The following is a 27900-nucleotide window of genomic DNA, read 5'->3' on the forward strand; positions in this document are numbered from 1 at the left end:
ACTTTAACCTGAAGCAGGACAGACGAACGGATGAATGGACGGATGAACAGACCAGAAAACATAATGTCCCTCTACTATCATAGGTGGGGCTTAATAAAAAAAAAAAAACAGAGAGCCTATTTTAATAGATTAGATATAAACAAGTCACCAAAGTTTCATGATAACAGCTAAAAGCGTTTTAGAGATATTGTTTGAAATACTGGAAGATCACCCCTTTTTTATGAATAAAGTTCAAATGTTCCAAAATGTCAAATCAGGAATTAAAAGAAAATAATCAAAAGTTAACTTCTGCCATTAATGGAAAAATCCAGCATTTTTTATGAATAAAATGTCACAACTCAGAAATATAAAATTTCAAATTTATAGAAATCAAAGAGAGTTTACGTCAATAGATATAAACAATTAACTTCAGTTTCATCAAAATTGGTAAATCCTTTTTTAGTTATTGTCCAACATGGTGACAACGGACAGACAATGGTATACTAGAATGCATCCCTTAAACCAGCATATACAAAGGGGAAATAAGAATATTTTATATCTTAAAGAAATATTTTGACTAGTGACATTTCTTGCAACAAAATAATAAAAATATTTTTTTTTGAATATTTTTTTATTGTTTAAAGAAGATTCCTTTACACAGATAAAATGATAATGAAAATTAATGAAGTCCATTTTTATGTTCTTGATTCAACGATGTGAAAATATTCCAACTTCTGCACAAAACTTGTATGGCTTGGTTCTATTTGGCCCTCTGAAAAAGAAAAGTATAAAATAAAATTGCAAAAAATAAATTTTGTATACATTTTCATTTAGCACTACAAAAAGCTGTTAAATGGTTATATAATGGGTATTTTGCAGTTATATAAAATAAATTTTACATATAATGGGTGATCAATAATAATATTAATGAATGCTGATTATGCATCACTTGTCGACAAAGTAGCTTTTTAAAAAATTGCCTTTGCTAGTTTTCTTGCTTGAATTATTTTACATTTGTCATTTCATGGCTTTAATAGCTGACTATTCAGTATGGGTTTTACTCATTGTTGAAAACTATACAGTGACCAATGTTTGGTTTCTTGCGGAGAGTTGTCTCATTGGCAATCATACCACAACTTCTTAATTTTTAAACACTTATTTTACCTTGCAAATCTAGCATAAACTTTCTCTTTTGATATTTCCTTAGGTCCTTCTTCAGCATTCTGTGTTTCTGTCTCCAAATAAACATCAAAGCACATTAGCAGACGTTGCAATTGATTGGCTAAAATTTGGTCATGTGACTTGTGAATAATCATCTCTTTGTAATGAACATTGACCTCTTCCTCCATTTCCTGTAAATAAAAATATCAAATTTTATAATTATTAGAATTAGTCATAAGAGTATGAAATACATATGAGATAAATATGAGATCACTACTGTGGATTTATTATTATTTGTTGGATACAAATTTTCATGGATTTCTCGAGTACAGTGAAACCAAGAATTTAAATGTTCCATATATAAAAATAAATGCTGACAGGAGCTAAACGATGACATCAAATATCCAAGAAAATTGAAGTTTTTCTCAATCCACGAAAATAAGTACCCACAAAAAATAAATGATTCCAAAGAAATAAAATATTCTTTATAAATGGTTTCATTTTTTAGGCATAAAACTTTACAATTAAAAGGACAGATCTATGAATACCTGTATATTAATGTCATTTAAAGCTGATCTTTCTGTCTGCCATTGTAAACTAACAAGAAACAGTGGTGCCACTGCTGGGTAATCAGGTGTCATTACAATCTGTGCTGTCATCTTGGCTGCAAATAAAGGAAGCCATCTTGAATAACATTCTGTATACTGTATACTGTTAATAAGGTTTAATTTTCAGATAAATTTGTTACTGTCTCTGATCTTTTCTATCTAAAGAGAAAGTTTTCGTGATGAGATATTTTCATGATGTTATCTTAATCACCAAACAAGGAAAAATTAAGATCTCAAGAGTATTTTCGACTTAACAGTAATTCAAAAATATTTATCACACCCTACAGCTGTTCTTACAGATAACTAGAGGCTCTCAAGAGCCTGTGTCGCTCACCTTGGTCTATGTGCATATTAACAATGGACACAGATAAATTCATGACAAAATGGTGTTTTGGTAATGGTGATGTGTTTGTAGATCTTTCTTTACTGAACATTCTTGTTGCTACAATTATCTCTATCTATAATGAACTTGGCCCAGTAATTACAGTGGAAAATATTTTGTAAAAATTTACAAAAATTTATGAAAATTGTTAACAATTGACTATAAAGGGCAATAACTCCGTTAGGGGTCAATTGACAATATTGGTCCCGTTGACTTATTTGTAGATTTTATTTTGCTGAACATTATTGCTGTTTACAGTTTATCTCTATAATAATATTCAAGATAATAACCAAAAACGGCAAAATTTCCTTAAAATTACAAATTCAGAGGCAGCAACCCAACAACAGGTTGTCCGATCCATCTGAAAATTTCAGGGCAGATAGGTCTTAACCTGATAAACAATTTTACTAATGTCAGATTTGCTCTAAATGCTTTGGTTTCAGAGATATAAGCCAAAATCTACATTTCACCACTATGTTCTATTTTTAGCCACGGCGGCCATCTTGGTTGGTTGGCCAGGTCACGCCACACATTTTTTAAATAAGATACCCCAAAGATGATTGTGGCCAAGTTTGGATTACTTTGGCCAAGTAGTTTCAGAGGAGAAGATTTTTGTAATAGATTACTAAGATTTACAAACTAGAGGCTCTAAAGAGCCTGTGTCGCTCACCTTGGTCTATGTGCATATTAAACAAAGGACACAAATGGATTCATGACAAAATTGTATTTTGGTGATGGTGATGTGTTTGAAGTTCTTACTTTCTGAACGATTTTGCTTCTTACAATATTATCTATAATGAACTTTGCCCATTAGTAACAGAGAACTATATTTGGTAAAAATTTACATAAATTTACCAAATTAATGAAAATTGTTAAAAATTGACTATAAAGGGCAATAACTCCTTAAGGGGTCAATTGACCATTAAGGTCATGTTGACTTATTTGTAGATCTTACTTTGCTGAACATTATTGCTGTTTACAGTTTATCGCTATCTATAATAGTATTCAAGATAACCAAAAACGGCAAAATTTCTTTAAAAATTACCATTTGGAGGGCAGCAACCCAACAACCAGTTGTCCAATTCATCTGAAAAATTCAGGGCAGATAGATATTGACTTGATTAACAAATTAACTTCTTGTCAGATTTGCTCTAAATGCTTTGGTTTCATAGTTATAAGCCAAAAACTGCATTTTACCCCTATGTTTTATTTTTAGCTGTGGCGGCCATCTTAGTTGGTTGACCAAGTCATGCCACACATTTTTTAAACTAGATACCCCAAAGATGATTGTGGCCAAGTTTGGATTAGTTTGGCCCAGTAGTTTCAGAGGAGAAGATTTTTGTAAAAGATAACTTTAATTTACGAAAAATGGTTAAAAATTTACTATAAAGGGCAATAACTCCTAAACGGGTTAACTGACCATTTTCGTCATGTTGACCTTTTTGTAGATCTTACTTTGATGAACATTATTGCTGTTTACAGTTTATCTCTATCTATAATAATATTCAAGATAATAACCAAAAACAGCAAAATTTCCTCAAAATTACCAATTCAGGGGCAGCAACCCAACAACGGGTTGACTGATTCAACTGAAAATTTCAGGGCAGATAGATATTGACTTGATTAACAATTTAACTTCTTGTCAGATTTGCTCTAAATGCTTTGGTTTCATAGTTATAAGCCAAAAACTGCATTTTACCCCTATGTTCTATTTTTAGCTGTGGCGGCCATCTTAGTTGGTTGACCAGGTCACGCCACACATTTTTTAAACTAGATACCCCAAAGATGATTGTGGCTAAGTTTGGATTAATTTGGCCCAGTAGTTTCAGAGGAGAAGATTTTTGTAAAAGATTACTTTAATTTACAAAAAATGGTTAAAAATTGACTATAAAGGGCAATAACTCCTACACGGGTCAACTGACCATTTTGGTCATGTTGACTTATTTGTAGATCTTACTGTGCTGAACATTATTGCTTTTTACAGTTTATCTCTATCTATAATAATATTCAAGATAATAACCAAAAACAGCAAAATTTCCTCAAAATTACCAATTCAGGGGCAGCAACCCAACAACCGATTGACCGATTCATCTGAAGATTTCAGGGCAGATAGATCTTGACCTAATAAACATTTTTATCCCATGTCAGATTTCCTCAAAATGCTTTGGTTTTTGAGTTATAAGCCAAAAACTGCATTTTACCCCTATGTTCTATTTTTAGCCGTGGCGGCCATCTTGGTTGGTTGACCAGGTCACGCCACACATTTTTTAAACTAGATACCCCAAAGATGATTGTGGCCAAGTTTGGATTAATTTGGCCCAGTAGTTTCAGAGGAGAAGATTTTTGTAAAAGATTACTTTAATTTACGAAAAATGGTTAAAAATTGACTATAAAGGGCAATAACTCCTAAACGGGTCAACTGACCATTTTGGTCATGTTGACTTATTTGTAGATCTTACTTTGCTGAACATTATTGTTGTTTACAGTTTATCTCTATCTATAATAATATTCAAGATAATAACCAAAAACAGCAAAATTTCCTTAAAATTACCAATTCAGGGGCAGTAACCCAACAACCGATTGACCGATTCATCTGAAAATTTCAGGGCAGATAGATCTTGACCTGATAAACATTTTTACCCCATGTCAGATTTGCTCTAAATGCTTTGGTTTTTGAGTAATAAGCCAAAAACTGCATTTTACCCCTATGTTCAATTTTTAGCAATGGCGGCCATCTTGGTTGGTTGACCGGGTCACGCCACACATTTTTTAAACTAGATACCCCAATGATGATTGTGGCCAAGTTTGGTTTGATTTGGCCCAGTAGTTTCATAGGAGAAGATTTTTGTAAAAGTTAACGACGACGGACGACGACGGACGACGACGACGGACGCCGGACGCAAAGTGATGGGAATAGCTCACTTGGCCCTTCGGGCCAGGTGAGCTAAAAATGGTTAAAAATTGACTATAAAGGGCAATAACTCCATTTCGGTCATGTTGACTTATTTGTAAATCTTACTTTGCTGAACATTATTGCTGTTTACAGATTATCTCTATCTATAATAATATTCAAAATAATAACCAAAAACAGCAAAATTTCCTTAAAATTACCAATTCAGAGGCAGCAACCCAACAACGGGTTGTCCGATTCATCTGAAAATCGTAGAGCAGATAGATCTTGACCTGATAAACAATTTAACCCCATATCAGATTTGCTCTAAATGCTTTGGTTTTCGAGTTATAAGCCAAAAACTGCATTTTACTCCTATGTTCTATTTTTAGCCACAGCGGCCATCTTGGTTGGTTGGCGGGGTCACGCCACACATTTTTTAAACAAGATACCCCAATGATGATTGTGGCCAGGTTTGGTTTAATTTGGCCCAGTAGTTTCAGAGGAGAAGATTTTTGTAAAAGTTAACGACGACGACGACGCCGGACGCCAAGTGATGGGAAAAGCTCACTTGGCCCTTTGGGCCAGGTGAGCTAAAAAATGAGGTAAATTCAGAATCTTTTGCTAACATTTATTTTTGAAATTGTTGAAAAATGGACAAACATGTATGTGAGGTGAATTATTGTTGCATACACAAAATGCTATCAAAATTCACAATGCAATAACTCATTTTTGTGTAACATAAAAAACATCACGAAAAAAATTTCTGAATTTACAGGTAAACATTCCCTTCAACACATTGACCTCTTACCTGAACCTCTATCCATGGTTGCAGTAAAGAAGATATCAGACTCCTTGGCTAGATCATTTGATATAAGTTCCTCAGTGTAAGGTAACACACAGAAGTCCTCATAGGTTGACCTCTTCCAGGAAGCTAGTTTGGCCACTATCTTTGTTGGAAATAATGACATGGCTTCTGGAGCAAGGGGGATAATACCTCTCTCTACAAATAACAAAGTTCCAAATAAATAATTAAATGAAATCTTACAAAACATGGCAACTATCTTTGTTGGAAATAATGACATGGCCTCTGGAGCAAGGGAGATAATACCTCTCTATAAAACATTAAGTTCCATATCAATAGTTAAATGAATTCTAAAAAAACCGAGACTACTATCTTTGTTGGAAATAATGACATGGCTTCTGGAGCAAGGGGGATAATACTGCTTTCTAAAAATAACAAAGTTAGATATAAATAGTTGATTGAATCAATTAAAACCAAATGGATCAAGAAAAAAAAATGTGTTTTCATGGATATTTCATTTTGAGGTTTAAGCAAGATCTATACACAAAATACAATAAATTTGTATAGTATAAAAATTGGTAGATAAAACTAGGAGAAATAACAAGATATGACTATTTTTTATGAGTTAGCTATGATAAGCATAGTAAGTCAGTATTCAGGATAAATGACTGGCCTTCAGGAAAAAATTGATTAACCCTACTCAGTAAATTGAGGATACCACAATATTGTGGAGTCTTTTATTTATTCAAAGGTACCAATTTTTCTGGATTAAGAAAAAATAGAATTTTTGTGGATATTTGATTTTGTAGTTTTGTCATAATCTGCATACATTTGAATAGAACATATCTAATATATTGAATATTTAAATTTGTGGTTCTGCTATACCGAGTAAATCCATTAAAATGGGTACATAATAAATCCTTAGAACAATGTGAAATAAAGTTACAATTACCTAATGACGCCAGCTGCTTTAGAAGTGATAATCTTGACTTGATTCTTCGTCTTAAGCGTTTGATCGTCTGCTGCATATTTTCTGAACTGACAGATGAATCTGCGACCTTTGAACTTTTGTTGTTGTTAAGGAACTGTAACCCTGACAACCACTGTGCCCACAGGTATGGCTTTCCTGTCTCCTTAATGTACTGATTAAATTCTCCCAACCTGTAAATTATAAACAGTATATAATTTTTAAAAGAAGCAATAGATGACACAAATTAAATCAATATAAGTTTTTGGAAAAACGTTCATTATGTAGTTGTCTTTTTTTATAATCTAAACAAAAGATTATAAATTGTGTAGAAGTATTTGATATATTTTAATTATATTGCTATGTAAACAAGTTTATCTGTATGTCCACAGATGACAGTTTGCTTACAATATTTACCTGACATTTTAAATTTAATATCTAAAGACATAAAAATTAAGTCAATAACTTATAAAATATTCTAGTAAATAATTTTAATGTTACAAGTTTTGTATGGTCAATAAATAAACAAATCATTTGACATGCTGAAAGAGTTGATAAATTCGTTACAAGAAAATGGTTCATTTTTTTTGGTAGATTTCAAATTTTTCAATTCAAAAGGCAAACAAAAGCTGTTTGCAAGTTTTTCATACCATATTTTTCTTGTTTTTGAATCCAATAAGAAATTTTCACTCCTAACCCTTCTAAAAATGAAAGCTACTATTCAAATACACAAAACTTACCCTAATCTCCTTAATTCATACTGATTGGCAGCATTGGGTGAACTGTTGCCATTGTCACCAGGATATATCTCATTCAAAAGTAGGTCAGGTGAAAGTAGGTCACTGTAACATATATTTTTTCATATTATTTAAAATTGAGTACTGTAAACCAACTAATTATTGCGAGCGATTTATATTAGTGACTATCGCGAGTAGAAAAATAATGCGAAGTGGACTAGAAAGGGTTAAACGCAAAATAAAGTATTCACGAAAATAGGTTGGTTTACAGTAATTGAATATAGTATCAAAGAATTCGGAGAATAGAAAATGCTCAGTTCTCATATCCTAAACCATCAATGAAAGCAGCTACTAAAATTAAACATATATTAAATATATCTTCCCGACAAAAGTTTGTGGTATGGCATATCTTGTACATAGTTCTGTAATAGAATCTGACTACTTTAACTTCTTGAGCAACATAACAGTTTGTTAACTGTTTTACTATGTGGCTACCTGCTAGTGCTAACCTAGTTTTTAGTTCTTTCTAAATTACCAGCTAGTTTGTGTGTTGTGTTAAGGTCAAAGACTGGCTGTAAATTGGAAAACCTATTGTGAAACACTTGCAAAATACTTTTTTATGTCTTCATTCATAGTATCCTTCTCCAAATATGTTCTTCCAAGACCTTTTGTAAAGTCTGGTCGGATTCTGTTAAGTGTCTTTTTTCATAGCGTGTTTTGCCAAGATAGGTTTCCAGTAACAAATCACTAAATAACTTACCCTCCGGATATACAAGATGATGGAGATTCAGATCCAGATTTTAATTGCATCACCACAGTAACTATCTCTAAGGTTACCAAGTAGTAAAAATTTAACTGTAGACATGTACCATCTGTAAAAGTAACACATATTAATCATGAAGGCTTTCTTTAGCAACATTTATTTTTATAGATATTCCTGAGTTTAAGGTTTTAATACAAAAAAATATCATCATGGGCTTTGTTTTAATATAATATTGGTTGCAAAATATTTGTCCAATTGAAAATTCAGTCAAATGGGCATGATGTGCAAAATAAAAACACACTTAATTTCAATATTAGCAAAATTCAATTCATAAACTTAAATTGCATTCAAGGCTTCAGAATTTGGTATAATAAATGATTTTCCCAAACACAACATTATTAATTTATAGTAACGCATGTGCTTTATTAAGTATGTTTGTTTCTATAGTCATGATATTTCTATGATAAAATATTTTAATGAAATAGGACTTACAAACATTTTGACAGAAAATTCTCGGGCATTCAAACCAGAGGATAAAATTTTGCACCTTTGATGATAGATGATAGCATAGATAATCACAATTTTGTAAAGGCGAAGGATTTATTTGTGGCTTCAAATTATATTGGTAAATATTATAAGATTGTGAATCTTTCCAGGAAATCCATATACAGGTTGAGGAGCAGTTATGGATACAAAAGGCCTTCCCCCAATTGTCATGATTGATAATATGATTAAGTCAATGTGTTGCTAAGAGAAACCCTAAAAATAAATCAGATAACACAACTTTAGTCGTGAACTTTTGCTTAAAAAATCAAACCTCAGCTATAAGTATAAAATATCTATATATATAATTTCAGTTGTTACACTTATTTCTATGTTTAATTTAAATATTTAAGGAATGACTGTAATATTTTTTCTGTCTATGAAGAAATAACATAAAAAATTTGGTGCACACTGAATAACGCACGTAGCGGGTTATTTAACAGTGTGCACCACATTTTTTATGTTATTTCGAATAGACATAAAAAATATTACAGTCATTTCTTATAATTTAATTCTAAATTCCATTTTAAACCGTAGAAAACCATGAAAAAACATTGATGACGTCACGGTCACATGACTAAATTATGTCTATGGGCTCATAACAAAATAACGTCAGCCAATCAGAAGACATGTTACATCCATAATTAAATTAAATCTAAATATTTCTATTTAATAATAAGAGCTGCATTGGATAGATATCGATCTTATGCAAATGAACATATACATGAACATGTAGAAGACTTTGAATGATTTTGGAACATTCAAATCTGAAATGAAAGAGGAATTTTGATGCAACTGTCATACAAGTGAGAGGTTTAGCTAGCTTTAAAACCAGGTTCAATCCACCATTTCCTACATAAGAAATGCCTGAACCAAGTCTGGAATATGACAGTTGTTATCCATTCGTTTGATGTGTTTGAACTTTTGATTTTGCCATTTGATTGAGGACTTTCCTTTTTGAATTTTCCTTGGAGTTCAGTATTTTTGGGATTTTCCTTTTGTCTGTTTTGTAGGGTTTTTATAACAACTTACTTTTCAAACTGTCACAGGTTTTGCAAAGAGATATTTTCAACCCAAGGTAGGATAATGGATGTATTGAATTTTATTTGTATTAGGTTGATTTCTACCAGAAATAACTCATATATAATTTATTTACCTTTCGTCTTTATTTTAAGCACAACAGACAATGGATGTTTTTTTAGGACTTTCTTTTTTCTTTCAACCTTTCCAGAATCTATTGTTTTTCTTCTTCTTTTCTGTCAAATGAAAAAAAAAATACAAATCTTCTGCATCAAGCTTGAGATTCATAGTTGGTGAATATCTCAAGTTCAATCATACTTTTTAAATCATTGTGATTTGTAAGAGATTTACTCACTAATTGGACAAACTATTAAAGTAAAGCATTTATCTATATATCAAAGGTTATTTTTATATGATTCTGTTGTGACGTCACATATATCTTGATATAAAACCCTTTAATATACGGTAGTATTAAAGAAAACTAACAATGGAAACCTTTTTTTCTTTCACATTTTCCAACCAATAATTTGTTCAGTCATTAAACTATTGCTGGCATTAACAATCAGTTAAAAATACTTTAACCCAATTAACATAATCTTTTTTTGCCCCTGATTTTTACTTCAGATCAATGCAAAGAATATTGAAGCCATCGATTGACATAACAAAACAATTTAACATGGTTGTTAAAAACGACAAGAAAGTTATACATACAGATGATTTCTTTTCTTGTTCTTCTTGGTCACTGTCGCTATCCTCTGTAAAATATCATTCTTATGTCAAAAATACTTTGATAGTACATGACATTTTTGTTTTAATTTTTGAAGATAAAATGCATTTCTATCTATTCTTTGCTAAAAATAGATTTCCCTCACCTTTATTTAGCAACTTCAAGGTATTTTATTACAAAATTGTTTAGAATCAGTAATTTGAAGACTTGTTTCATGCTTAGGTTTAAGGAAGTTCACTTGTCATGTTTTGGGATTTTTGTCAGATTTTTGGAATCCTCTGGTTTTATCCATTTGAATGCTTTAAAAAAAAATTGCCCATTGACCCCTATTTTTCTTTTTATAAATCTTTTACATGTATATTGATAAGCCATCTGTAAAAGTCTTATAAAATTTTAATTATTTTTTAATAGTTTTTGAGAACATAAACTTGTCAATGATAAAGCTATGAAAAGTCTAGAGAGAATATTTCCCGGCCAATATTTCAATAGCTAATATCTGGAAAACAAGGACATTGACCTATATATTTTTTTTGGCTCTTTTGATTCCAATATTAATCCCCTATCAATATAAACTAATGTTTTGAAAAGTTAATTATTTTGAAACTGAGAAGTGAACTCCCTTAAGAAGAATATGAACAAAGAAAATCAGAAATTTAGGTCTGACCGAGTTACATCTTTTTATAAGAAACTGTTACACTCTATTCATGATGCTGAAAATGAGCTTCAAGAAATAGTTTTAAAAACACATACAATCAAAACATGACTAAAAAGGTGTCAGTAAAACCTTGATGGGATGATCTCCCGAATTTGGAAAAAAACAAAACGGATCATGGAAAATGAATCATTAATTCCTTAGTCGTGATTAGTGTAAATCTAAAATTCCTGCAAAAATAAAACCTTAATCCTGACACCCATAATAAATTCCTTCCACCCTGCTAAAGAGAAATTAATTGTAGACTGTATAGTTGCCTATAATTGCTTACATCAAATTTATTCTAATTTTGGTGTATAGTTGTCTCATTGGTAATCATACCACATCTTCTCATTTTTAATTTGTCAATATGTATGAGATACCTACCCACATCAGCAAATAATTCTGGAGTAGACTTCATTGATTTTGCTGCTTCAATGTCGCCTTCTATCTTCACTTCTAATTTCTTGTCTGTTAATAAAAATTATAAACTAATTTTAAAGAAAATAATTGAACTGAAAAGAAGAGAGGTTTCATTTTTTCCATAAATTTTGATACTCCATTCCTTTTTCCTATTTGAATAAAAAAACAAGCACCTGCAGAGCAAATTTTCCATTTATCTTTAAATGGATGTTAAATCTAAATCTTTATCCATAGTTGTAGGATATTTTAGAGTGTTCAAGAGGTTTTCAAGAACCTGAACAGTGAATATTTGGAATTTCTTACACTACCCACACAATCAAGTTTCTTTGCGCCTTTGTCATGTTTGTAGCTCTTAGATACAGATATTTCAGGTACTAAGTAGTTTCTAGTCTGAACCTAAGAATTGGTATTCTATAATTTCATGTCAAGAAATACTAACCACAAGCTTGTCTATAGGCGTCTGTCTGCATATAAAGTACATATAGAGGATGGGGAAGGTGTCCAGCTATTTGATGCTGTTCTCTGATCTGGTCAAATGGCATACCTAGGTACTCCTGAACTGGCTTAGTGGACTGGAAATAAAAACATACAATATAAAAGAGAATGTTAAAAGTGTCCTCCTATTTGGTTTTATTCTCTGATCTAGTAAATTAACAGACTTTAGTACTCTAATATTGGCTCAGAAGATTTTTATCCACACACAACATACAACATGTAAAGACATATGGCCAGTGTGCTGTAACATAATGCTGTTCTCTGACCTAGTTAAATTGATATTGATATACAGAATGTTTGTATGTGCTGATAAAATAGAAATATGGATTGGGAAGTGTATGATTTTTGGAATATTAACTTGCAATCAAAATAAAAAAATTAAGCAACAGAAATAGTGTACCTCATGTTTTCTACATCTATAACACTTTGTCATTTCATGCCCCACACACATGTAAAATAGTATATAATGACGCAAGACATGTTACTTGATAGTAAAACAAAATAGTTAAAATAATTTGTATAAAATATTTTGAACACATTATTTATCAAAGTTAACCAAGAAATGACACACAATAAAAAGAACAAAAGTAACCTGTAATATTGATGTTAGTTTTGGTTGCAAGTTTTCTAAATATTCTTGCTGTGTTTTTATTTCTTTGTCCAGTTGGTCTTTACTGGTTTCAGATTCCTTTAGCTTCTGAGCCAACCTGCAAGACAAATTTATTTTTTGGTTTTTGAAATAAACTGTTACAATGAAACATGTATAAATTTCCTGCACTATAAAGTCAATATAAATGATGCCGCCATTCCTCCCCAGCCATCATTTACAAAAATACCAAAACGAAACCTGATAAAAAATATGTATGTAATAATTTTAGATTCTTCAATGCTTGTTCAGTAGTGATTTTCTAACTTTGTTGAAGAGTAAGTATTAAAAAAGATCCAAGTTGGACATATTTATGACAATTCACTCCTATTACTTTTCTACTGGATAAAGAAGTATAAATAGGTCTTTCAGTTTTACATTATAACAAAAAAACTTATGAAGACACCTAACAATTTATTGAGTCTTTTATAGCAATCAAATGACAATATGAAAATGACACTCAATTGGCATGGTGTTTGAGTGAACAAAAATGTAAATAAAACCAGTTATTAAACATTTGCTTGCTGTATATGAGAACAATGCTTCATTCATGTCATTGGTAGAATTATTTACAGTAAATTCCTTGAGTGTGTAGGTAATGGTAATATCTTTGATTAGCTTGCTTGTAAGCTGAACCTTGCAGTCATAATTAAGTTAGGTATACTATTCTCATAATGATTTCATGGATCAGCTAGCAAGCAAGCTAATAAAAGATATCACCATTACCTACACATTCAAGGAATTTTTCTGAAAACATTTGACTTACATTTTTCTCTGTTCCAGTTCCCAATCTAATCTAGCAAGTCTCAGCTGGTGTTGGTCTTCTTTTGTAGTTTCCTGTAAAACCCAAGATAATTTAAAACAACAATTTTTGCCAGGCCTACAAAACTCTACCCTCAAAGGTAATCGTTTCCCTTTGCTAACAATCCTAACAGTAATTTTGAACTTTTCACAGATTGTATTTTAAGTAATGGATCTAATATGTATAATTGAATTGAAATAAAAGCATGCCCTCATTCAAGCTTCACAACAAAATGGGACAGACAAACAGTCAAAGGGTAACAATCAAAGCGCTGTAAGCACTGTAGGCAGTTAACCAAAAACCAAGGCAAACATAACAAGAGGCTGTCACAACGACAGCAAACCGGATTTATTAACATTTATTTGTCTCCTGGCAATATCACAAGAACCATAACTGATGAACGGTGAAAGTGAAAATCGTCAATATCAAATTTGACCTGCATTTTATCATCAGTATCAACATATTAAAATTTGAAAGAGCTTAGGTTGAAAGATTCATGAGTAAATGCAACAACATGAATGGAAACGCCATTTTTTTATCTTTCAAGAACCATAACTCCTGAACGGTAAAAGTCAAAATCGACATTATTGAACTTGACCTCCATTTTGTCAATAGTAACAACATATTAAAATTTTAAAAGCTTTGGTTGAAAAGTTCATGAGTAAATGCACGGACACGACTGGAAACGTCATTTTTCAATCTTTCAAGAACCATAACTCCTGAACGGTAAAAGTCAAAATCGTCATTCTTGAACTTGACCTTCATTTTGTCATCAGTAACAACATATTAAAATTTGAGAAGCTTTGATTGAACAGTTCATGCGTAAATGCACGGACACGACTGGAAACGCCATTTTTCAATCTTTCAAGAACCATAACTCCTGAACGGTAAAAGTCAAAATCGTCATTCTTGAACTTGACCTCCATTTTTTCATCAGTAACAACATATTAAAATTTGGAAAGCTTTGGTTGAACAGTTCATGCGTAAATGCACAGACACGACCTGAAATTGACCTTCATTGTGTTGTCAGTAACAACATATTAAAATTTTAAAAGCTTTGGATGCACGTTTCATGAGAAAATGCACGGACAACATTTGATGCCGCCCGTTCGCCCGACCGCCCGCCGTACATCCCCAAATCAATAACCGACATTTTTGTCACAAAAATCCGGTTAATTATGAAAACTGTGGCAATGTTGATTCAACTTTTTTTTTAAAGATTTAAAAGAACAAACATTAAACATTCATATATAATTGTACATTTATGAGGCAAATAATTCATATTTTATCAAGGTTTTCAATAGCAACGCACATGACCATGAATGGTCATGAGTCTTTCATGAGTCAGCAGTGGTACAAATTTGCAATGATTGCAGTTCTTCTAGTTGATCGTAATTGTTCGTATTAGTTGACTGTTAGTAGTTCAAGTTGACTTTAGTACGAGCTTGTAAAAGTATGAATGGTCTTGCTTCCCTGGAAAGAAAACTGAGTTTGTGTTGTACAATACAAAAATTATGAGACACAAATCAGACAAATGTTTACTACTACAGGGATCAATGGTGAGGTCTGACTGACCTGTCCATAGTAAATGTAAATGACTACCACCTTTACCCCAAGTCCATGATGTCTCAGTTTGGAATAAAATGACAGGTGTTAGGGTCTAGCAAAGTGATATGCATATGTGTCGCCTATGAGATTGACCTTGTATGTCATTCAATCTTTTTTGAAATGACAAACAGGAATGAATATGGTTTAGGTGTTGGTATCTCAATCTTTTACAAGTTCTCAAAACACACACAAGAGGGTGTGGGGTGACCCTAGGGACTACTCCTATTTTTCATTTGATTTTTTATATTGTCCCATACATGAATATATATGGTTTATGGGTGGGGATCTCGACCGTTATCAAGTTTTCAAACAGGAGGGGGAGGGGGATCCAAGTGACTTCCCCTATATTTCATTTGATTTGTTATATTGTCCAATACATGAATATGTATGGTTGAGGGGTGGGGATCTAATCTGTTTCTAAGTTATCAAACAGGAGTGGGTAGGGTGACCCTAAGGACTCTCCCTATATTTCATTTGATTAGTTCTCATACATGAATATATATGGTTTAATTTAAAGGTGGGGATCTCGACTGTTTCCAATTTCTCAATCAGGTGACTGCAGGGACTCCCCCTATATTTCATTTAATTTAGAGTTGGGGATCCCAACTGTTTCAAAGTTCTTAAACATGAGGGGTATGGTGACCACAGGGACTTCCCCTATATTTCATTTGATTTGTTATATAGTCTTATACATAAGTATATATCATTTATATGGGGACGAAGTCCCCAATTACGGTAGAAAAATCAATAAAAAAAAAAAAAAAATTCGGGAAAATTTCCCGAATTTTTCATTCTACTAATGAACTCAAAATCCAAACTCCATACAGCGTTATCGTTCGGGTCATACTTCCCTTTCTCTGTAAAGAAGCGTAGCCAGATGTCACCACTGTTTCGGAGTTTGCTCAAAATCGTTAACTTTTTTTTCAGATCTACTTCCGTTTCCGGTCTTCTTTCGTTTCCGGTCTTGTTTGCACGAGACTTTGAATAAAATGTATATTTATCAACTTATCAACACATATAGGAAGGAATTTAACACCCAATCATTTTTAATAATTGTTTGATATGAAAAAGACGTTACCTGGATAACATCGTTTGTTTGTTTACATTGAATATGACGTCATAACTTAAATAACGTCACAACTAAATCCCTAACAACAGAACCAATATCGGAAACGTTACGGTATTTCCGTTTCTTTTATCAACATTTTGAATAAAAAAAAAAAAAATAATAGACTTCGTCCCCATTCACAGGTAATGCCTGCCTCATATTATGGTTAAGGGGTGATGATCTCGAATTTTTCCAAGTTCTCAAACAGGAGGGTGTACAGTGACCATAGGGACCCCCTTATAATTCATTTGATATGTAATTTTGTCCCATACATAAATATATATTGTTTAAGATTGTGGATCTCAACCGTTATAAATTCTCAAACAGAAAGGGGTAGTCAGAGTGGACCAACGAACTCCACCTATATTTCATATGATTTGTTATATTGTCCCATACATGAATATATATGGTTTAGGGGTGGGGATCTTGATCATTACCAAGTTTTGGTCATTTTGATCTCTTGTGGATAGTTGTCTCATTGGCAATCATACCACATCTTTTTTTTTTTATATAAGAAACTTCCAGCTATTTTAACTGACCTATCAAAATTGAGAAGAAAAAAATACCCCATGAAATTGCAGTAATATGTTTAACTTGAAAAGCATTTAACATTCATTACCAACATTTATCACTGATAAAAAAAAAATATACTGTTACCAGGAACATATATATTGTTAGATAAACTGTTCCCAGCTGTCACATTGTATTGGATTTTGACATTAAAATTGGTGTACAAAATATTTTCTGCTTTTTCTTTCTTTTACATATATCTTTTGGTTTTAAATTCTAGTGTTTATATTTATTTGCCCATAGATGTATTATGTCACCTGTCTGGATTTTTTTAGTTGATAGCCAAAACCCAGGATTACCCTCATCCGCTTCCGGAATCGGATCCGATATTGTAATCTCGCGGCAGCCATTTTGTTTTCAATGTTGTTTTTGACAGATAGTGAGATACGATTTTACTCGAATTTACACATTATTTATCGGCGATTTTCTGTATAAGCTAGCGGTTGAACAAATTGAACATCGCTGTCATGAATGGTAATGATGAAAATAAGTTTGAGATCGTTTATTAGGAAACTTCGGTAAAAATGTTTGCAAAGTTATTTTTTTTATTTTCTTTCAAGGTCCGTCGGGCGTACAGTAGCTAGTAACCAAGTAGAAAGTCCGACTGCAAAAGTGGAAGGTCGCAGACCTCGGACCATCGCTAAGTTGAACCCCTGCGTCCAAATTGAAAAGATACGAAATTTTTGTCTTCTATTTCAAAATTGCCGCCAACAGCGTGATCAGTTGAACTTATATTAATAGACTACTGACGTATATATACGTAGTTGACTACGTATTGACGACAAACAATATTCCTACGACTTTTGTAATTTGGGAAATCTTAACTACTTGTCTTAAGGGATTTTCGGCGATTAAATATTTCATACATTTGTTCTTTGACATCTTAGCCAAAAGCTCAGGGGATAATAAACTACATAAGGATTCCTAATGTGCTCTACTTCCTATGTGCAACTTCAAAACTTTTGGGAAAATCGACGATCATTTAAGGTTTTTCTGGTCATATTTTTTGTAATCCAGAATGAAAAGTATGAAAAAACTGTCCAATAAGTTATAAATAATATAGTAGCCAGCTAGATGATAACAATGGCACGTATTTCAGCATTTATTGGGTAGCACACAAATCCAGGGCGCTCGCATAAGGCAGCTTAACTGCCTAAAAAATGACCCTGTGGCCTACAGCAGAGGCAAACATTTTTGTTTTAAAAACAGATTAATACATGATAAACAATTATAACTATAATCACCCCATCCCCTTGGGAAGGATAAATAAAACAGTTTTGTTTGAAAGATGAAAATGACTTTTTTTAGAAATATTATAATTACAGGTAACTTGTTCAATTGGTGTAAATACAATTTTTTTAACTTACCGGTTTACTGATGTCGCTTGGTGCTTCTTCATAAAACTCTTCAACAGATACAAGCTCAATTTCTTCATCTTTTGACCTTTAACAGAAAGTTTCTATTTTATAAAATGTTACATCTTTGCTGCAATGGCACAATTTTTGAAGAACATAATGCATAATCTCAATTCAAATAACTGAGATGACTCTAGGATATTAGATACTATAGATTCTATTATTTTCGTAAGCATCAACTTTCATGGATTAAGGAATACTTGCATTTTGTAGATATATGATTTTGTGGTTTGCTGATCTCTGCATACTTTAGCTTATAGAAAATTTGTAATTGGTCAAACATTTGAATACGTGGATCACCGGTACCCACGAATATTGGTTTTCAAAGATTAATATTAATGAATCCACAGTATATATTTATGCCAAAGCATGGCAAGAAATGATATCTTATTTTTCGATGTACTGTTTCTCTAAAATAACAAGCAATTTCAAATAATGTGATGTTAATTTAACGGTAAAAATTTGAATAAAAAAAAAATGATTCCTATTAACCCACAATCTAAGTATACTGCAGGTGTTTAGTTGTAAAAAAAATTAATAATGGTCATTACAAACCTGCTTCACTATTCATAACATTGACAGGCTTATAATTATTTGAACAGTAATGTAATCTGTGTCACAATTAAATAGATGGCAATGCTCATCATGGTAGCTTATTTAAAATACAAATAAAATGATAAACTCAGAACTACGATTTTTCTATATTTTTTTCAACCATGCAGAAAATCAAATATTAAACATATCAACAATTTCAATAATATAAGAAAACAACATGACATCATCTATAGTGTAATTTCCTAAATTCAAAGCATAACACATCTTCACTAAAAAGGGTTACGATCAAGCCCTTCCTCTTCACCCTTGGCAGATTAAGATAAAAACATGAGGTAATGATTTCTATTGGTCCCAGTTGTAACAGGCTGCATCCAATCAAAAAGTGCCTTTAATATGATCACATGTAAATGTGGTAAATATAATAAACTGCCACATGTATATAGATTGTGCAACAGATTCTTTAACCCAAAAACATAGGACGATATATAGTGACAATTTTAAAGTTCCTAATCAACTAACTAAACTTGGTATGTTTCTCGAGTAAATGTTGCAATATCAGTGTATATTTTCAGTTCCAGCTTTACGAAATTTGTAAACAAGAGGCTGTCACAACGACAGCAAACCGGATTTATTAACATTTATTTGTGTCCTGGCAATATCACAAGAACCATTACTGATGAATGGTGAAAGTGAAAATCGTCAATATCAAATTCGACCTCCATTTTGTCATCAGTATCAACATATTAAAATTTAAAAGCTTAGATTGAATGGTTCATGAGTAAATGCAACAACCTGAATGGAAACGCCATTTTACGATCTTTCAAGAACCATAACTCCTGAACGGTAAAAGTCAAAATCGTCATTATTGAACTTGACCTCTATTTTGTCATCAGTAACAACATATTAAAATTTCAAAAGCTTTGGTTGAATGGTTCATGAGAAAATGCACGGACACGACGGGAAAAACCATTTTTCAATCTTTCAAGAACCATAACTCCTGAACGGTAAAGTCAAAATCGTCATTATTGACCATGACCTCCATTTTGTCACCAGTAACAGCATATTAAAATTTCGGAAGCTTTGGTAGAACAGTTCATGCATAAATGCACGGACACGACTGGAAACTCCATTTTTCAATCTTTCAAGAACCATAACTCCTGAACGGTAAAAGTCAAATTCGTCATTATTGAACTTGACCTCCATTCTTTCATTAGTAACAACATATTAAAATTTGGGAAGCTTTGGTAGAACAGTTCATGCGTAAATGCACGGACAACTCCATTTTTCAATCTTTCAAGAACCATAACTCCTGAACGGTAAAAGTCAAAATCGCCATTATTGAACTTGACCTTCATTTAGTTGTCAGTAACAACATATTAAAATTTTAAAAGCTTTGGTTGAAAGGTTCATGAGTTAATGCACGGACAACATTTGATTGCCGCCCGCCCGCCCGGCCGCCCGCCGTACATCCCCAAATCAATAACCGACATTTTTGTCACAAAAATCCGGTTAAAAACTACATGCAACAAATTTTACACCTTCAGACTGAAGAGAGTACTAGTGCTACCATTGGTCATGAATAAATGATGTAGTTGAAATGGGTGTGACTTCTATCTACAAGTAGATGGCATAGCATTGTAATCAAAAATGCTGGCTTAATCTGTCAAAGGTGGAGAGGAGGGGGCTAGATAGTAACCCTTGGCTAGGAAGATGAACAAAACCTACAACAAATCAGCTTTTTATTGCCAATTTGTGTATCTTTTCTAAATGTGAAATTTAATGATATGATGTCACATTTGTAAAATAACCTGAACAAAATGACAAACCGATTTGGTAATTTCATACCATTCATCGTATGACAGCATGCTAAAAAGTAAGATATTCATTGAGGGTCCATAAAAAAATTTGTTTTTCTTTAGTGTTGCAAAAATGTAGTTTGAGAGAGGCAAAAGATACCAAAGATGCTATTTTAAAACATTATCAAAAAAAGAATCTTGCGTTTAAATTCTTTCATTTGAAAATACAAACACCATAAAGGGCACAAATTGTTACAGACTAGCAACTACTAAAATCTCTGGAAAATTTCAATATTCATTGTATATCATATAACTTACTTAAACTCCAAACATTTAGTGATTTCTTTTTCTAGATGCATGGTTTCATACAATAGATTCTGTAGTTGTAAATGGTACTGGTCTATTCTCTGTTTGGCCTAAAAACCCAAAATAAAAAGATATGAATTATCACTAATACAAGTTACTTTGGACTATTCCATTAAACATTCATGGTATCCAGGAGAGGTACTTTGAAAATAGAGTAACCACCCATAGAAGTGATTCTAGATACAAGCATATATTTTAACACATGTACAGCATTGTAGTTGATGAGTTGCATCGTATATTAAAAGAATGTATGCAACATTAGTGCAAATGAATATTAATTCATAAATTAATTTAATTTGGGTTAAAAATATCTCAACGGAAAGTCTATACTTGTTTGAAAATTGAGGTTTCAGAACAACCCTACATAAAACAGTGGCGGATCCAGCCATTTTAAAAGGGGGGGGTTCCCAACCCAGGAAAAAAAGGGGGGGTTCCAACTATATGTCCCCATTCAAATGCATTGATCGCCCCCAAAAAAGGGGGTGTTCCAACCCCCGGAACACTAAATTTTACCTGGGGAAAAGATTATGATTTTGTTTACCACCCCAAGCTAATCAATGGTTACAACTGGTGTCATAATCTGTTGTTATAGGTAATCCGTTTATCGGATGGGTCATTAATGATCATCAACATTAATTCGTTCAAATAGAATCGGTCAGTCGGCAATTATCTTTGAAGAAATGTGCATACAACAACTTGGGCACAATTTGCGATGTTTACCGTAGTTTCATGGAAGAAACGTAATGACAGAAAGTTGGAAAACCATTATAAACTCGTTGAAGACATTGTTTTACTTATTTTCTGTAAAATAAACAGAAAATTCAGACGTATTTGTCATTGACTGCCTTCATTTTTGATACGAAAATAACAAAATCGGCCGCCATATTGTGATCATATTTACATCATATTTACGTACTGTTTATAATCCTCCAAAGAAGGAGCACACCCGAATAAAGAAAGATAACTCAATCTGATTTTTTTCCTAGCATTGAGTAACCCATTTACATATTCTAAAATGTGTCTCCATACTTCTTGCTTAAGAATATATATGTTTACGTATTTATTTTGAGTTATGGGAAAAGTTAAAGAGGGTCTTAGTAGCAGTGTTGGTAGGGTGCCTTGGTCATCTTTTTCTGTATTCTTTATTTTTGATACTATTTTTCACTGTTGCTTTATATCCTAAAATTGTGAATTTACTGAGAACAGCTGTTTTATGCTGTATTGCCATCAAGCACAGCAGGGGTAGAAAGGTGAAACTGGTAAAATGTGGTAGACCATAGAAACAGTATGAAACAGATCTCCTTTCAAAACATACTGCATATAAAGTTCAACTGTGCTAAGCAATGATAAAAAAAACTTGTGTGACAAGCTGCTTGACAAGTTTTTCAGCCTTAAAAGTAGAAAGATAGAGTTCTATATGGGCTAAAGATGTTGTTCTTGTATAACCTGTGATTCAACGAATAAACACAAATGTTTGATTAACATCTTTTATTAAAATATGCCCTTTTCATATTATCATATCGCGCGTTAAATGTCCTTTTTCAGGATTGGCACCCTGCCCTTTTGAAAACCTAGCTGGAACACTGCTATCAGATACAGCTTTTAAATATAAGTCAACAGCTATTTTCACAAAAAAACAAGAGTTAAAATACACGTAAGTCATACATATTTCAGTATAACTTACAATCAGTTTTAATCGTAAGATATTTACATACAAGTCAGCAGCTCTTTTCACAAAAAAAATTAAGAGTAAAAATACTTATAAATTATACACATTTCAGCATAACTTACTATCCAATTTAATCGTAAGATATTTTGAGAAAAGAGTCACTGATAATCAATATTTACCTCATTTGTAGCATCTCTTGATTTTTTACATCTAATATGTGACAATCTGTTTAATTTCTTGAGCAATACAAAATGTAAAGCTGTTTCTCTCTTCTTTGTCTCTATGTGATCATTCTATTGAGAGAAAGATAAAAAGATAAATGATATAAGATAAAGATTTCTTAAATATTATGTACCATGTAAATACAAAAATACACAAACTCCATCAATCCTCCAGTCATTTCACATATTTCGCAATTGTCAGGGTTATTAACATCTCAGGATTAGATCTACTCATTATTGTAGAATATTCAATGAATATACATTCATCGTCTAATTGAATATATCGGGTAATCAGATATTTTTAGCTGAAATTTTAGGTATTTGATTAGCCGGAGTTTACTGTACTTCTATTATGTATTTAAGAAATGTTAAGCACGACTGAATGTCTCTTTTAAAATATTCTGTCTAATTTTGCCATAGAAATTGCTGAATTGTCTTTCTAATACTGTGGATTAATTAATATTTGATGATACTTATTTTTGTGGAATCATCATTTTTTTTTAATTTTATAAATTCTTGATATTGTGGGTTGCCCAATTTCTATGTACAAGTTTATAGACAATTTGTATTTCATTAAACACATAATTTCATGCTTTATCGATACCCATTTCCTCAAACATCTAAACGTCTGAACCTCTAATAATATAATTTCCTACAAATATTAGAACAGACAATATGTGCGTTTGTTGACAATTCTTTTAAATGCCTACAAAGTTAACGCAGAAATGATATATATATATACTTACAGTGGATTTGTCTGGTTTATCTTTAGAATCTCTGATATCTTTAAAACACTTTCTAACATCATCTGTTGTTGATTTAAACAAGCTCAGATCTTTTTTAGGATCTCTGTGTTCAACCTCTTCTTCCTCAGCATAAAACAATTTAACATCCTTAAAACAGAAAGGAAATATAATATTCAATAAGTTTAAGATAAACTAGAAGTACAAGTACAAAATGTACTGCATTGCAAGCAATCTTTCTACATGTTCTAATCTTTTGAGCCTGTGTCGCTCACCTGACTCTACTTGGGGTTTTGAAATCATATAAAAAAATATCAAAAATCATAACAGTTACTTAAATAAGGATTGAGGCCAAATTTGGTTTAATATTGCATTCCATTGTGTGGTTCTGTAAAAGAAGACATTTGTATGTATTTCTCTTAGGGTCCTATGTTAAACTAAGTCCCCTGCTGGCAGCAATCTTGGATGATGGATCAGCTACAAAGTTACAACACTTGGATAGCACCTCATATGGAACATGCATGCTATCAGTGGTCTCGTTAGCCCAAAATAGAAGGGCGCCGCGCCCTGGGTGCCTTCAGCCGCGCCCTGTGTGCCCTCAGTCGCGCCCTTCTGCCCTGACGCCGTTTTCCAAAAAACCCTTGTGCCGTTTTGGTAAAATTGCCTTTGTTTCATCGATTTCTTATCAGAAGTTGAATTACAAATATGACACCTGGTGATTGCCCCCAGGTAATGAGGTTTATCATGTCATTACAATCAATTATTGTGGATAAGACTTCAAAGGTGTTAATTACTAGGTAATTTAATTAAGACAATGTACCGTTTTGTCATAAATATGATGAATATGTCGGCATTTTCTTTCGATCTTTAAGTCACAATGAAAGTGTGTTCAAATGAAGACTTTTATGAATTTAGAATTGAATTGAAGTAATCAAAATAAAACTATGCCTTCTGACACAGAAACATCGTACATCTCAACTTGTGAGCGACAAGCAGACGTAAACATGGAAATTAATTTTGGAGTTATTTCCCCTGAAAATGCTTATTACAAAATTGTGCTCCTAAAATATTATCTAGCACTAAAAAAAGGAAAAAATAACCAATTGAATACAAAATTATATAAGAATGCTACCTTATGGATATTAACTGTCTTTGAACATACAAAAAAAAATATATTGCAATTTATTTTTGATCATCATACTTTTGGCAATCCATGTTTTATACATTCTCAATAAAGAAATATGAACTATCAATTTGTTTAAATGATGTCCAACCTGTCATGTTACTAAAATGGAAGTGTGCAGTAATAATCTCATCACAAATCAACTTGATGAAGCTATACTAAATAATATATTCTTATACATGAACAATGAAAACAGGTTTTGAGGGCCAAGCTCTAGATGACATTTTGAAATACAACTACTCTGTCATGTACATGTATGGTAAACTATGATATGTTTAGTTTATGTTCTTTCTTTTGGAAGCAGAGGGGGTGGGGGAGAATAGTAAGTTTATTTTGCCTCTTCTGGTTAATAGTATGAATGTGTATTGCCATGTATTATGAACATGATATAGTATGAATGACTTTTCTTATGCAAATTTTATAGAATAAATAATCAAAACAACAACTTTATAAATGCATCGTTATTAACAACGTATACAGTAAAAAAATATGTGAACTCGTGATACACGCAGGGACGTAGACAAAAAAAATGAGCAGTGCCTTCTCCTATCATAAAAAAGTGCCCTGCCCTCCCCTGGCACCCTGCCCCTTTTGAATTCTAGCTAGAGCACTGTGCTATGTTTGGTTCCATTCAGTGGTTCTTTAGAAGACTTTTGTATGCATTTCCAATAGGGTCCTATGTTACTGGGGATTCATTAATATTCATCGGGTACTAATGTTTGTGGATTTCGTGGGTACAGGGGAACCATGAATTTAAATGTTCAACGAATTACAAATTTGCTGAAGGAATGTATGCAGACTTTTCCAAAACCACGAATTAAAATATCCACGAAAATGCAAGTTTTTCTCAATCCACGACGTTTGGTACCCACGAAAATATATGTATCCACAGTATACTAAATTCCCTGTTGGCGGCCATCTCGGATGATGGATTGGCTACAAAGAAACAACCCTCGGTCAGCAAGTCATAAGGAACATTCATGCCATGTTTGGTTCCACTCCATTCGGTGGTTCTCTAGAAGTTTAAAATGTAAAAAGTTAACAATGACAACAGACAACGATGGAGGCCAAGTGATGAGAATAGCTTACTTGGCCCTTTTTAAAAATTCAGAGGCGATAAATATAAATAATATATGAAATTGGAATTAACTTAATATATGTATTTCGTATGTCCTTGTTTTTAAAGTTGGATTACAATTCTTCTTATATTTGTGGCTGTCAGATATTTTTTGGGTCTACATGTCATGTCCAAACTTGCTGTGAGGTTTTGTTAAGAATTTGGTTCTGGTACATGTATGGTTTGGTCTGTAGCACCTGTTGGGTCTGCATCAGTTGTTTGGTCTGGATTTTTAGAAATATGAATTATTGCTTTGATTATATACCAGTTAAACAGTGAGTTATGAAGGATTTTCCACAGGAAATGTCTTCAATCACGACAAAACAAGACATCAAACAAGTGGCGAGAACATCAGTCATTAAAAAATGGAAGACACAATGGGAATCTAGTGAGGTTGGGAGAAGATTTTTTAATCATCACCCAGATGCATCAAAAAGAATCAAACTCGACTTCCCATCAAAAAAACACTTCAATATATTAAACAGTTTCAGATCAGGATACTCCAAACTAAAGGGGTATCAACATTTCATTAACAGACATGTAGAAGACAACAAATGTACTTGCGGAGAAATAGAATCTGTAGAACATTTTTTATTATCTTGTGACAATTACAGTTTGGATAGAGAAAAACTCCGCCAGTCAATATATTTCAAAACAGGAACACTTAATCTAGATCTAGAAGAATTACTTAACACAGAAGCCAGTGCAGACATACAATATGCAGTTTCCGAGTTTATAGACGATACTAGAAGATTTGATCATTTGTTTTTATAAATCAGTATCAACAGCGCCTACCTAAATTAAAGTGAAAGTACAAAGAGAAAATACAAACGTGATTAATGTATTCAAACGTGCAAGTGACCAAAGTACATATGAGAAAATCAGTGTCAAGATGACGCATACTAAAGACTAAAGACTTCCACAATACAAACTCACACACACACCAATTATTAAAACATTGTTTAAATAAAAAAAAACAACAGAAAAGTTCAAACCAGAAAATTAAATATGGTCTGCAAATAGTCAAAATATAACATAAGCCGATAAGGACATAAGAGCTATGGTTCAACAACTAACAGACTAACAAAGGCAAACTACTAACTAGCCATTTTTCCAGCAACAACATTTTGAAGCCAGCAATAAACTGTATGCTGCTGATACTTGGAAAGGATACTGGTACTAGGCGAGGTACATATAGTTGGTTAAAAAATTATGAGTAAAAGGGCTTCAGAGAAGAGATTCTTTAAAAATCACAAAACGGATAATTTGCTGGTATTGAAATCGACTTTTATAAATCATGATTCCTGTCTTTCAAATCTATGACAGACGATTTACATTTGTTGATGATTTGGATCTTTTCACATCCCCTGCTCCTCTGGTTGGAGAAGACTCTTTTTTCAAGCTTCTTTTCCTTTTAACTTCGACTTCGTGATGATCCTTGCTGCTCATTTTTTTTAAATTCGATGTGAATATTTCTCTTTCGTACTAAGATTTCTATGTACTATAATAAAACGTTACACTGACTCCACTCTAGGAGCGTTCAGTTTTAACTCAGTTGTTTATCAAGGTGGTGAATTTAATAAGAGTTATTCTTCTTGCAACGTAATCAAGTTATAAATCTGTCTCTAAAAAAAACCCAACATCTATTGAACAAACAGCATTACGTGCCAACAGTATATTGTTTGTAAAATAGATGTTGGTTTTTTTTAGGGAGACGGATTCATAAAAGTTTTTCCAAACTTGTTTCCGCATCCCATATATGAACTTTATGTTATATATCTGTTCTAGATGTTCAGTCAGCATTTGATGTTGTCCAGCATATAATTCTTATGGACAAGGCCATTGATCAGAATATTCATCCCACCTATTGGAAGATCCTAACAGAACTATATAATGGGCTTAGCTCCAAA

The 27900-nt window shown here is 32.5% G+C and overlaps 1 protein-coding gene across 1 annotated transcript; it reads right to left on the bottom strand.

Moving 5' to 3' along the window:
* Positions 1-591: 591 nt before the first annotated feature.
* LOC143075545 (THO complex subunit 5 homolog A-like) lies at positions 592-27482 on the bottom strand. The gene is made up of 18 exons (XM_076250990.1): positions 27326-27482; positions 23694-23840; positions 22906-23019; positions 21010-21107; positions 18293-18368; positions 13604-13674; positions 12784-12898; positions 12136-12268; positions 11661-11744; positions 10567-10610; positions 9992-10091; positions 8290-8401; positions 7533-7634; positions 6778-6986; positions 5832-6023; positions 1689-1804; positions 1144-1331; positions 592-751 (listed from the first exon to the last, which is right to left on the bottom strand). Exons 1-18 carry the CDS (start codon positions 27437-27439, stop codon positions 688-690), a joined length of 2079 nt encoding a protein of 692 aa, XP_076107105.1. The 5' UTR covers positions 27440-27482; the 3' UTR covers positions 592-687.
* Positions 27483-27900: the final 418 nt, after the last annotated feature.

The sequence above is a fragment of the Mytilus galloprovincialis genome, chromosome 5 (assembly GCF_965363235.1).
Source record: "Mytilus galloprovincialis chromosome 5, xbMytGall1.hap1.1, whole genome shotgun sequence".
In the NCBI taxonomy this organism is placed as follows: domain Eukaryota; kingdom Metazoa; phylum Mollusca; class Bivalvia; order Mytilida; family Mytilidae; genus Mytilus; species Mytilus galloprovincialis.

Bases quoted from the DNA above. Each gene is read 5' to 3' on its own strand.
- LOC143075545 (XM_076250990.1), bottom strand. From the start codon at position 27,439: ATGAGCAGCAAGGATCATCACGAAGTCGAAGTTAAAAGGAAAAGAAGC. The intron at 12,899-13,603 runs GTAAGTCAAATG...TTTGTCTTGCAG, and splicing joins GAACTGGAACAGAGAAAAAT to GTTGGCTCAGAAGCTAAAGG. The intron at 752-1,143 runs GTAAAATAAGTG...TTTCTTTTTCAG, and splicing joins GTTTATGCTAGATTTGCAAG to AGGGCCAAATAGAACCAAGC.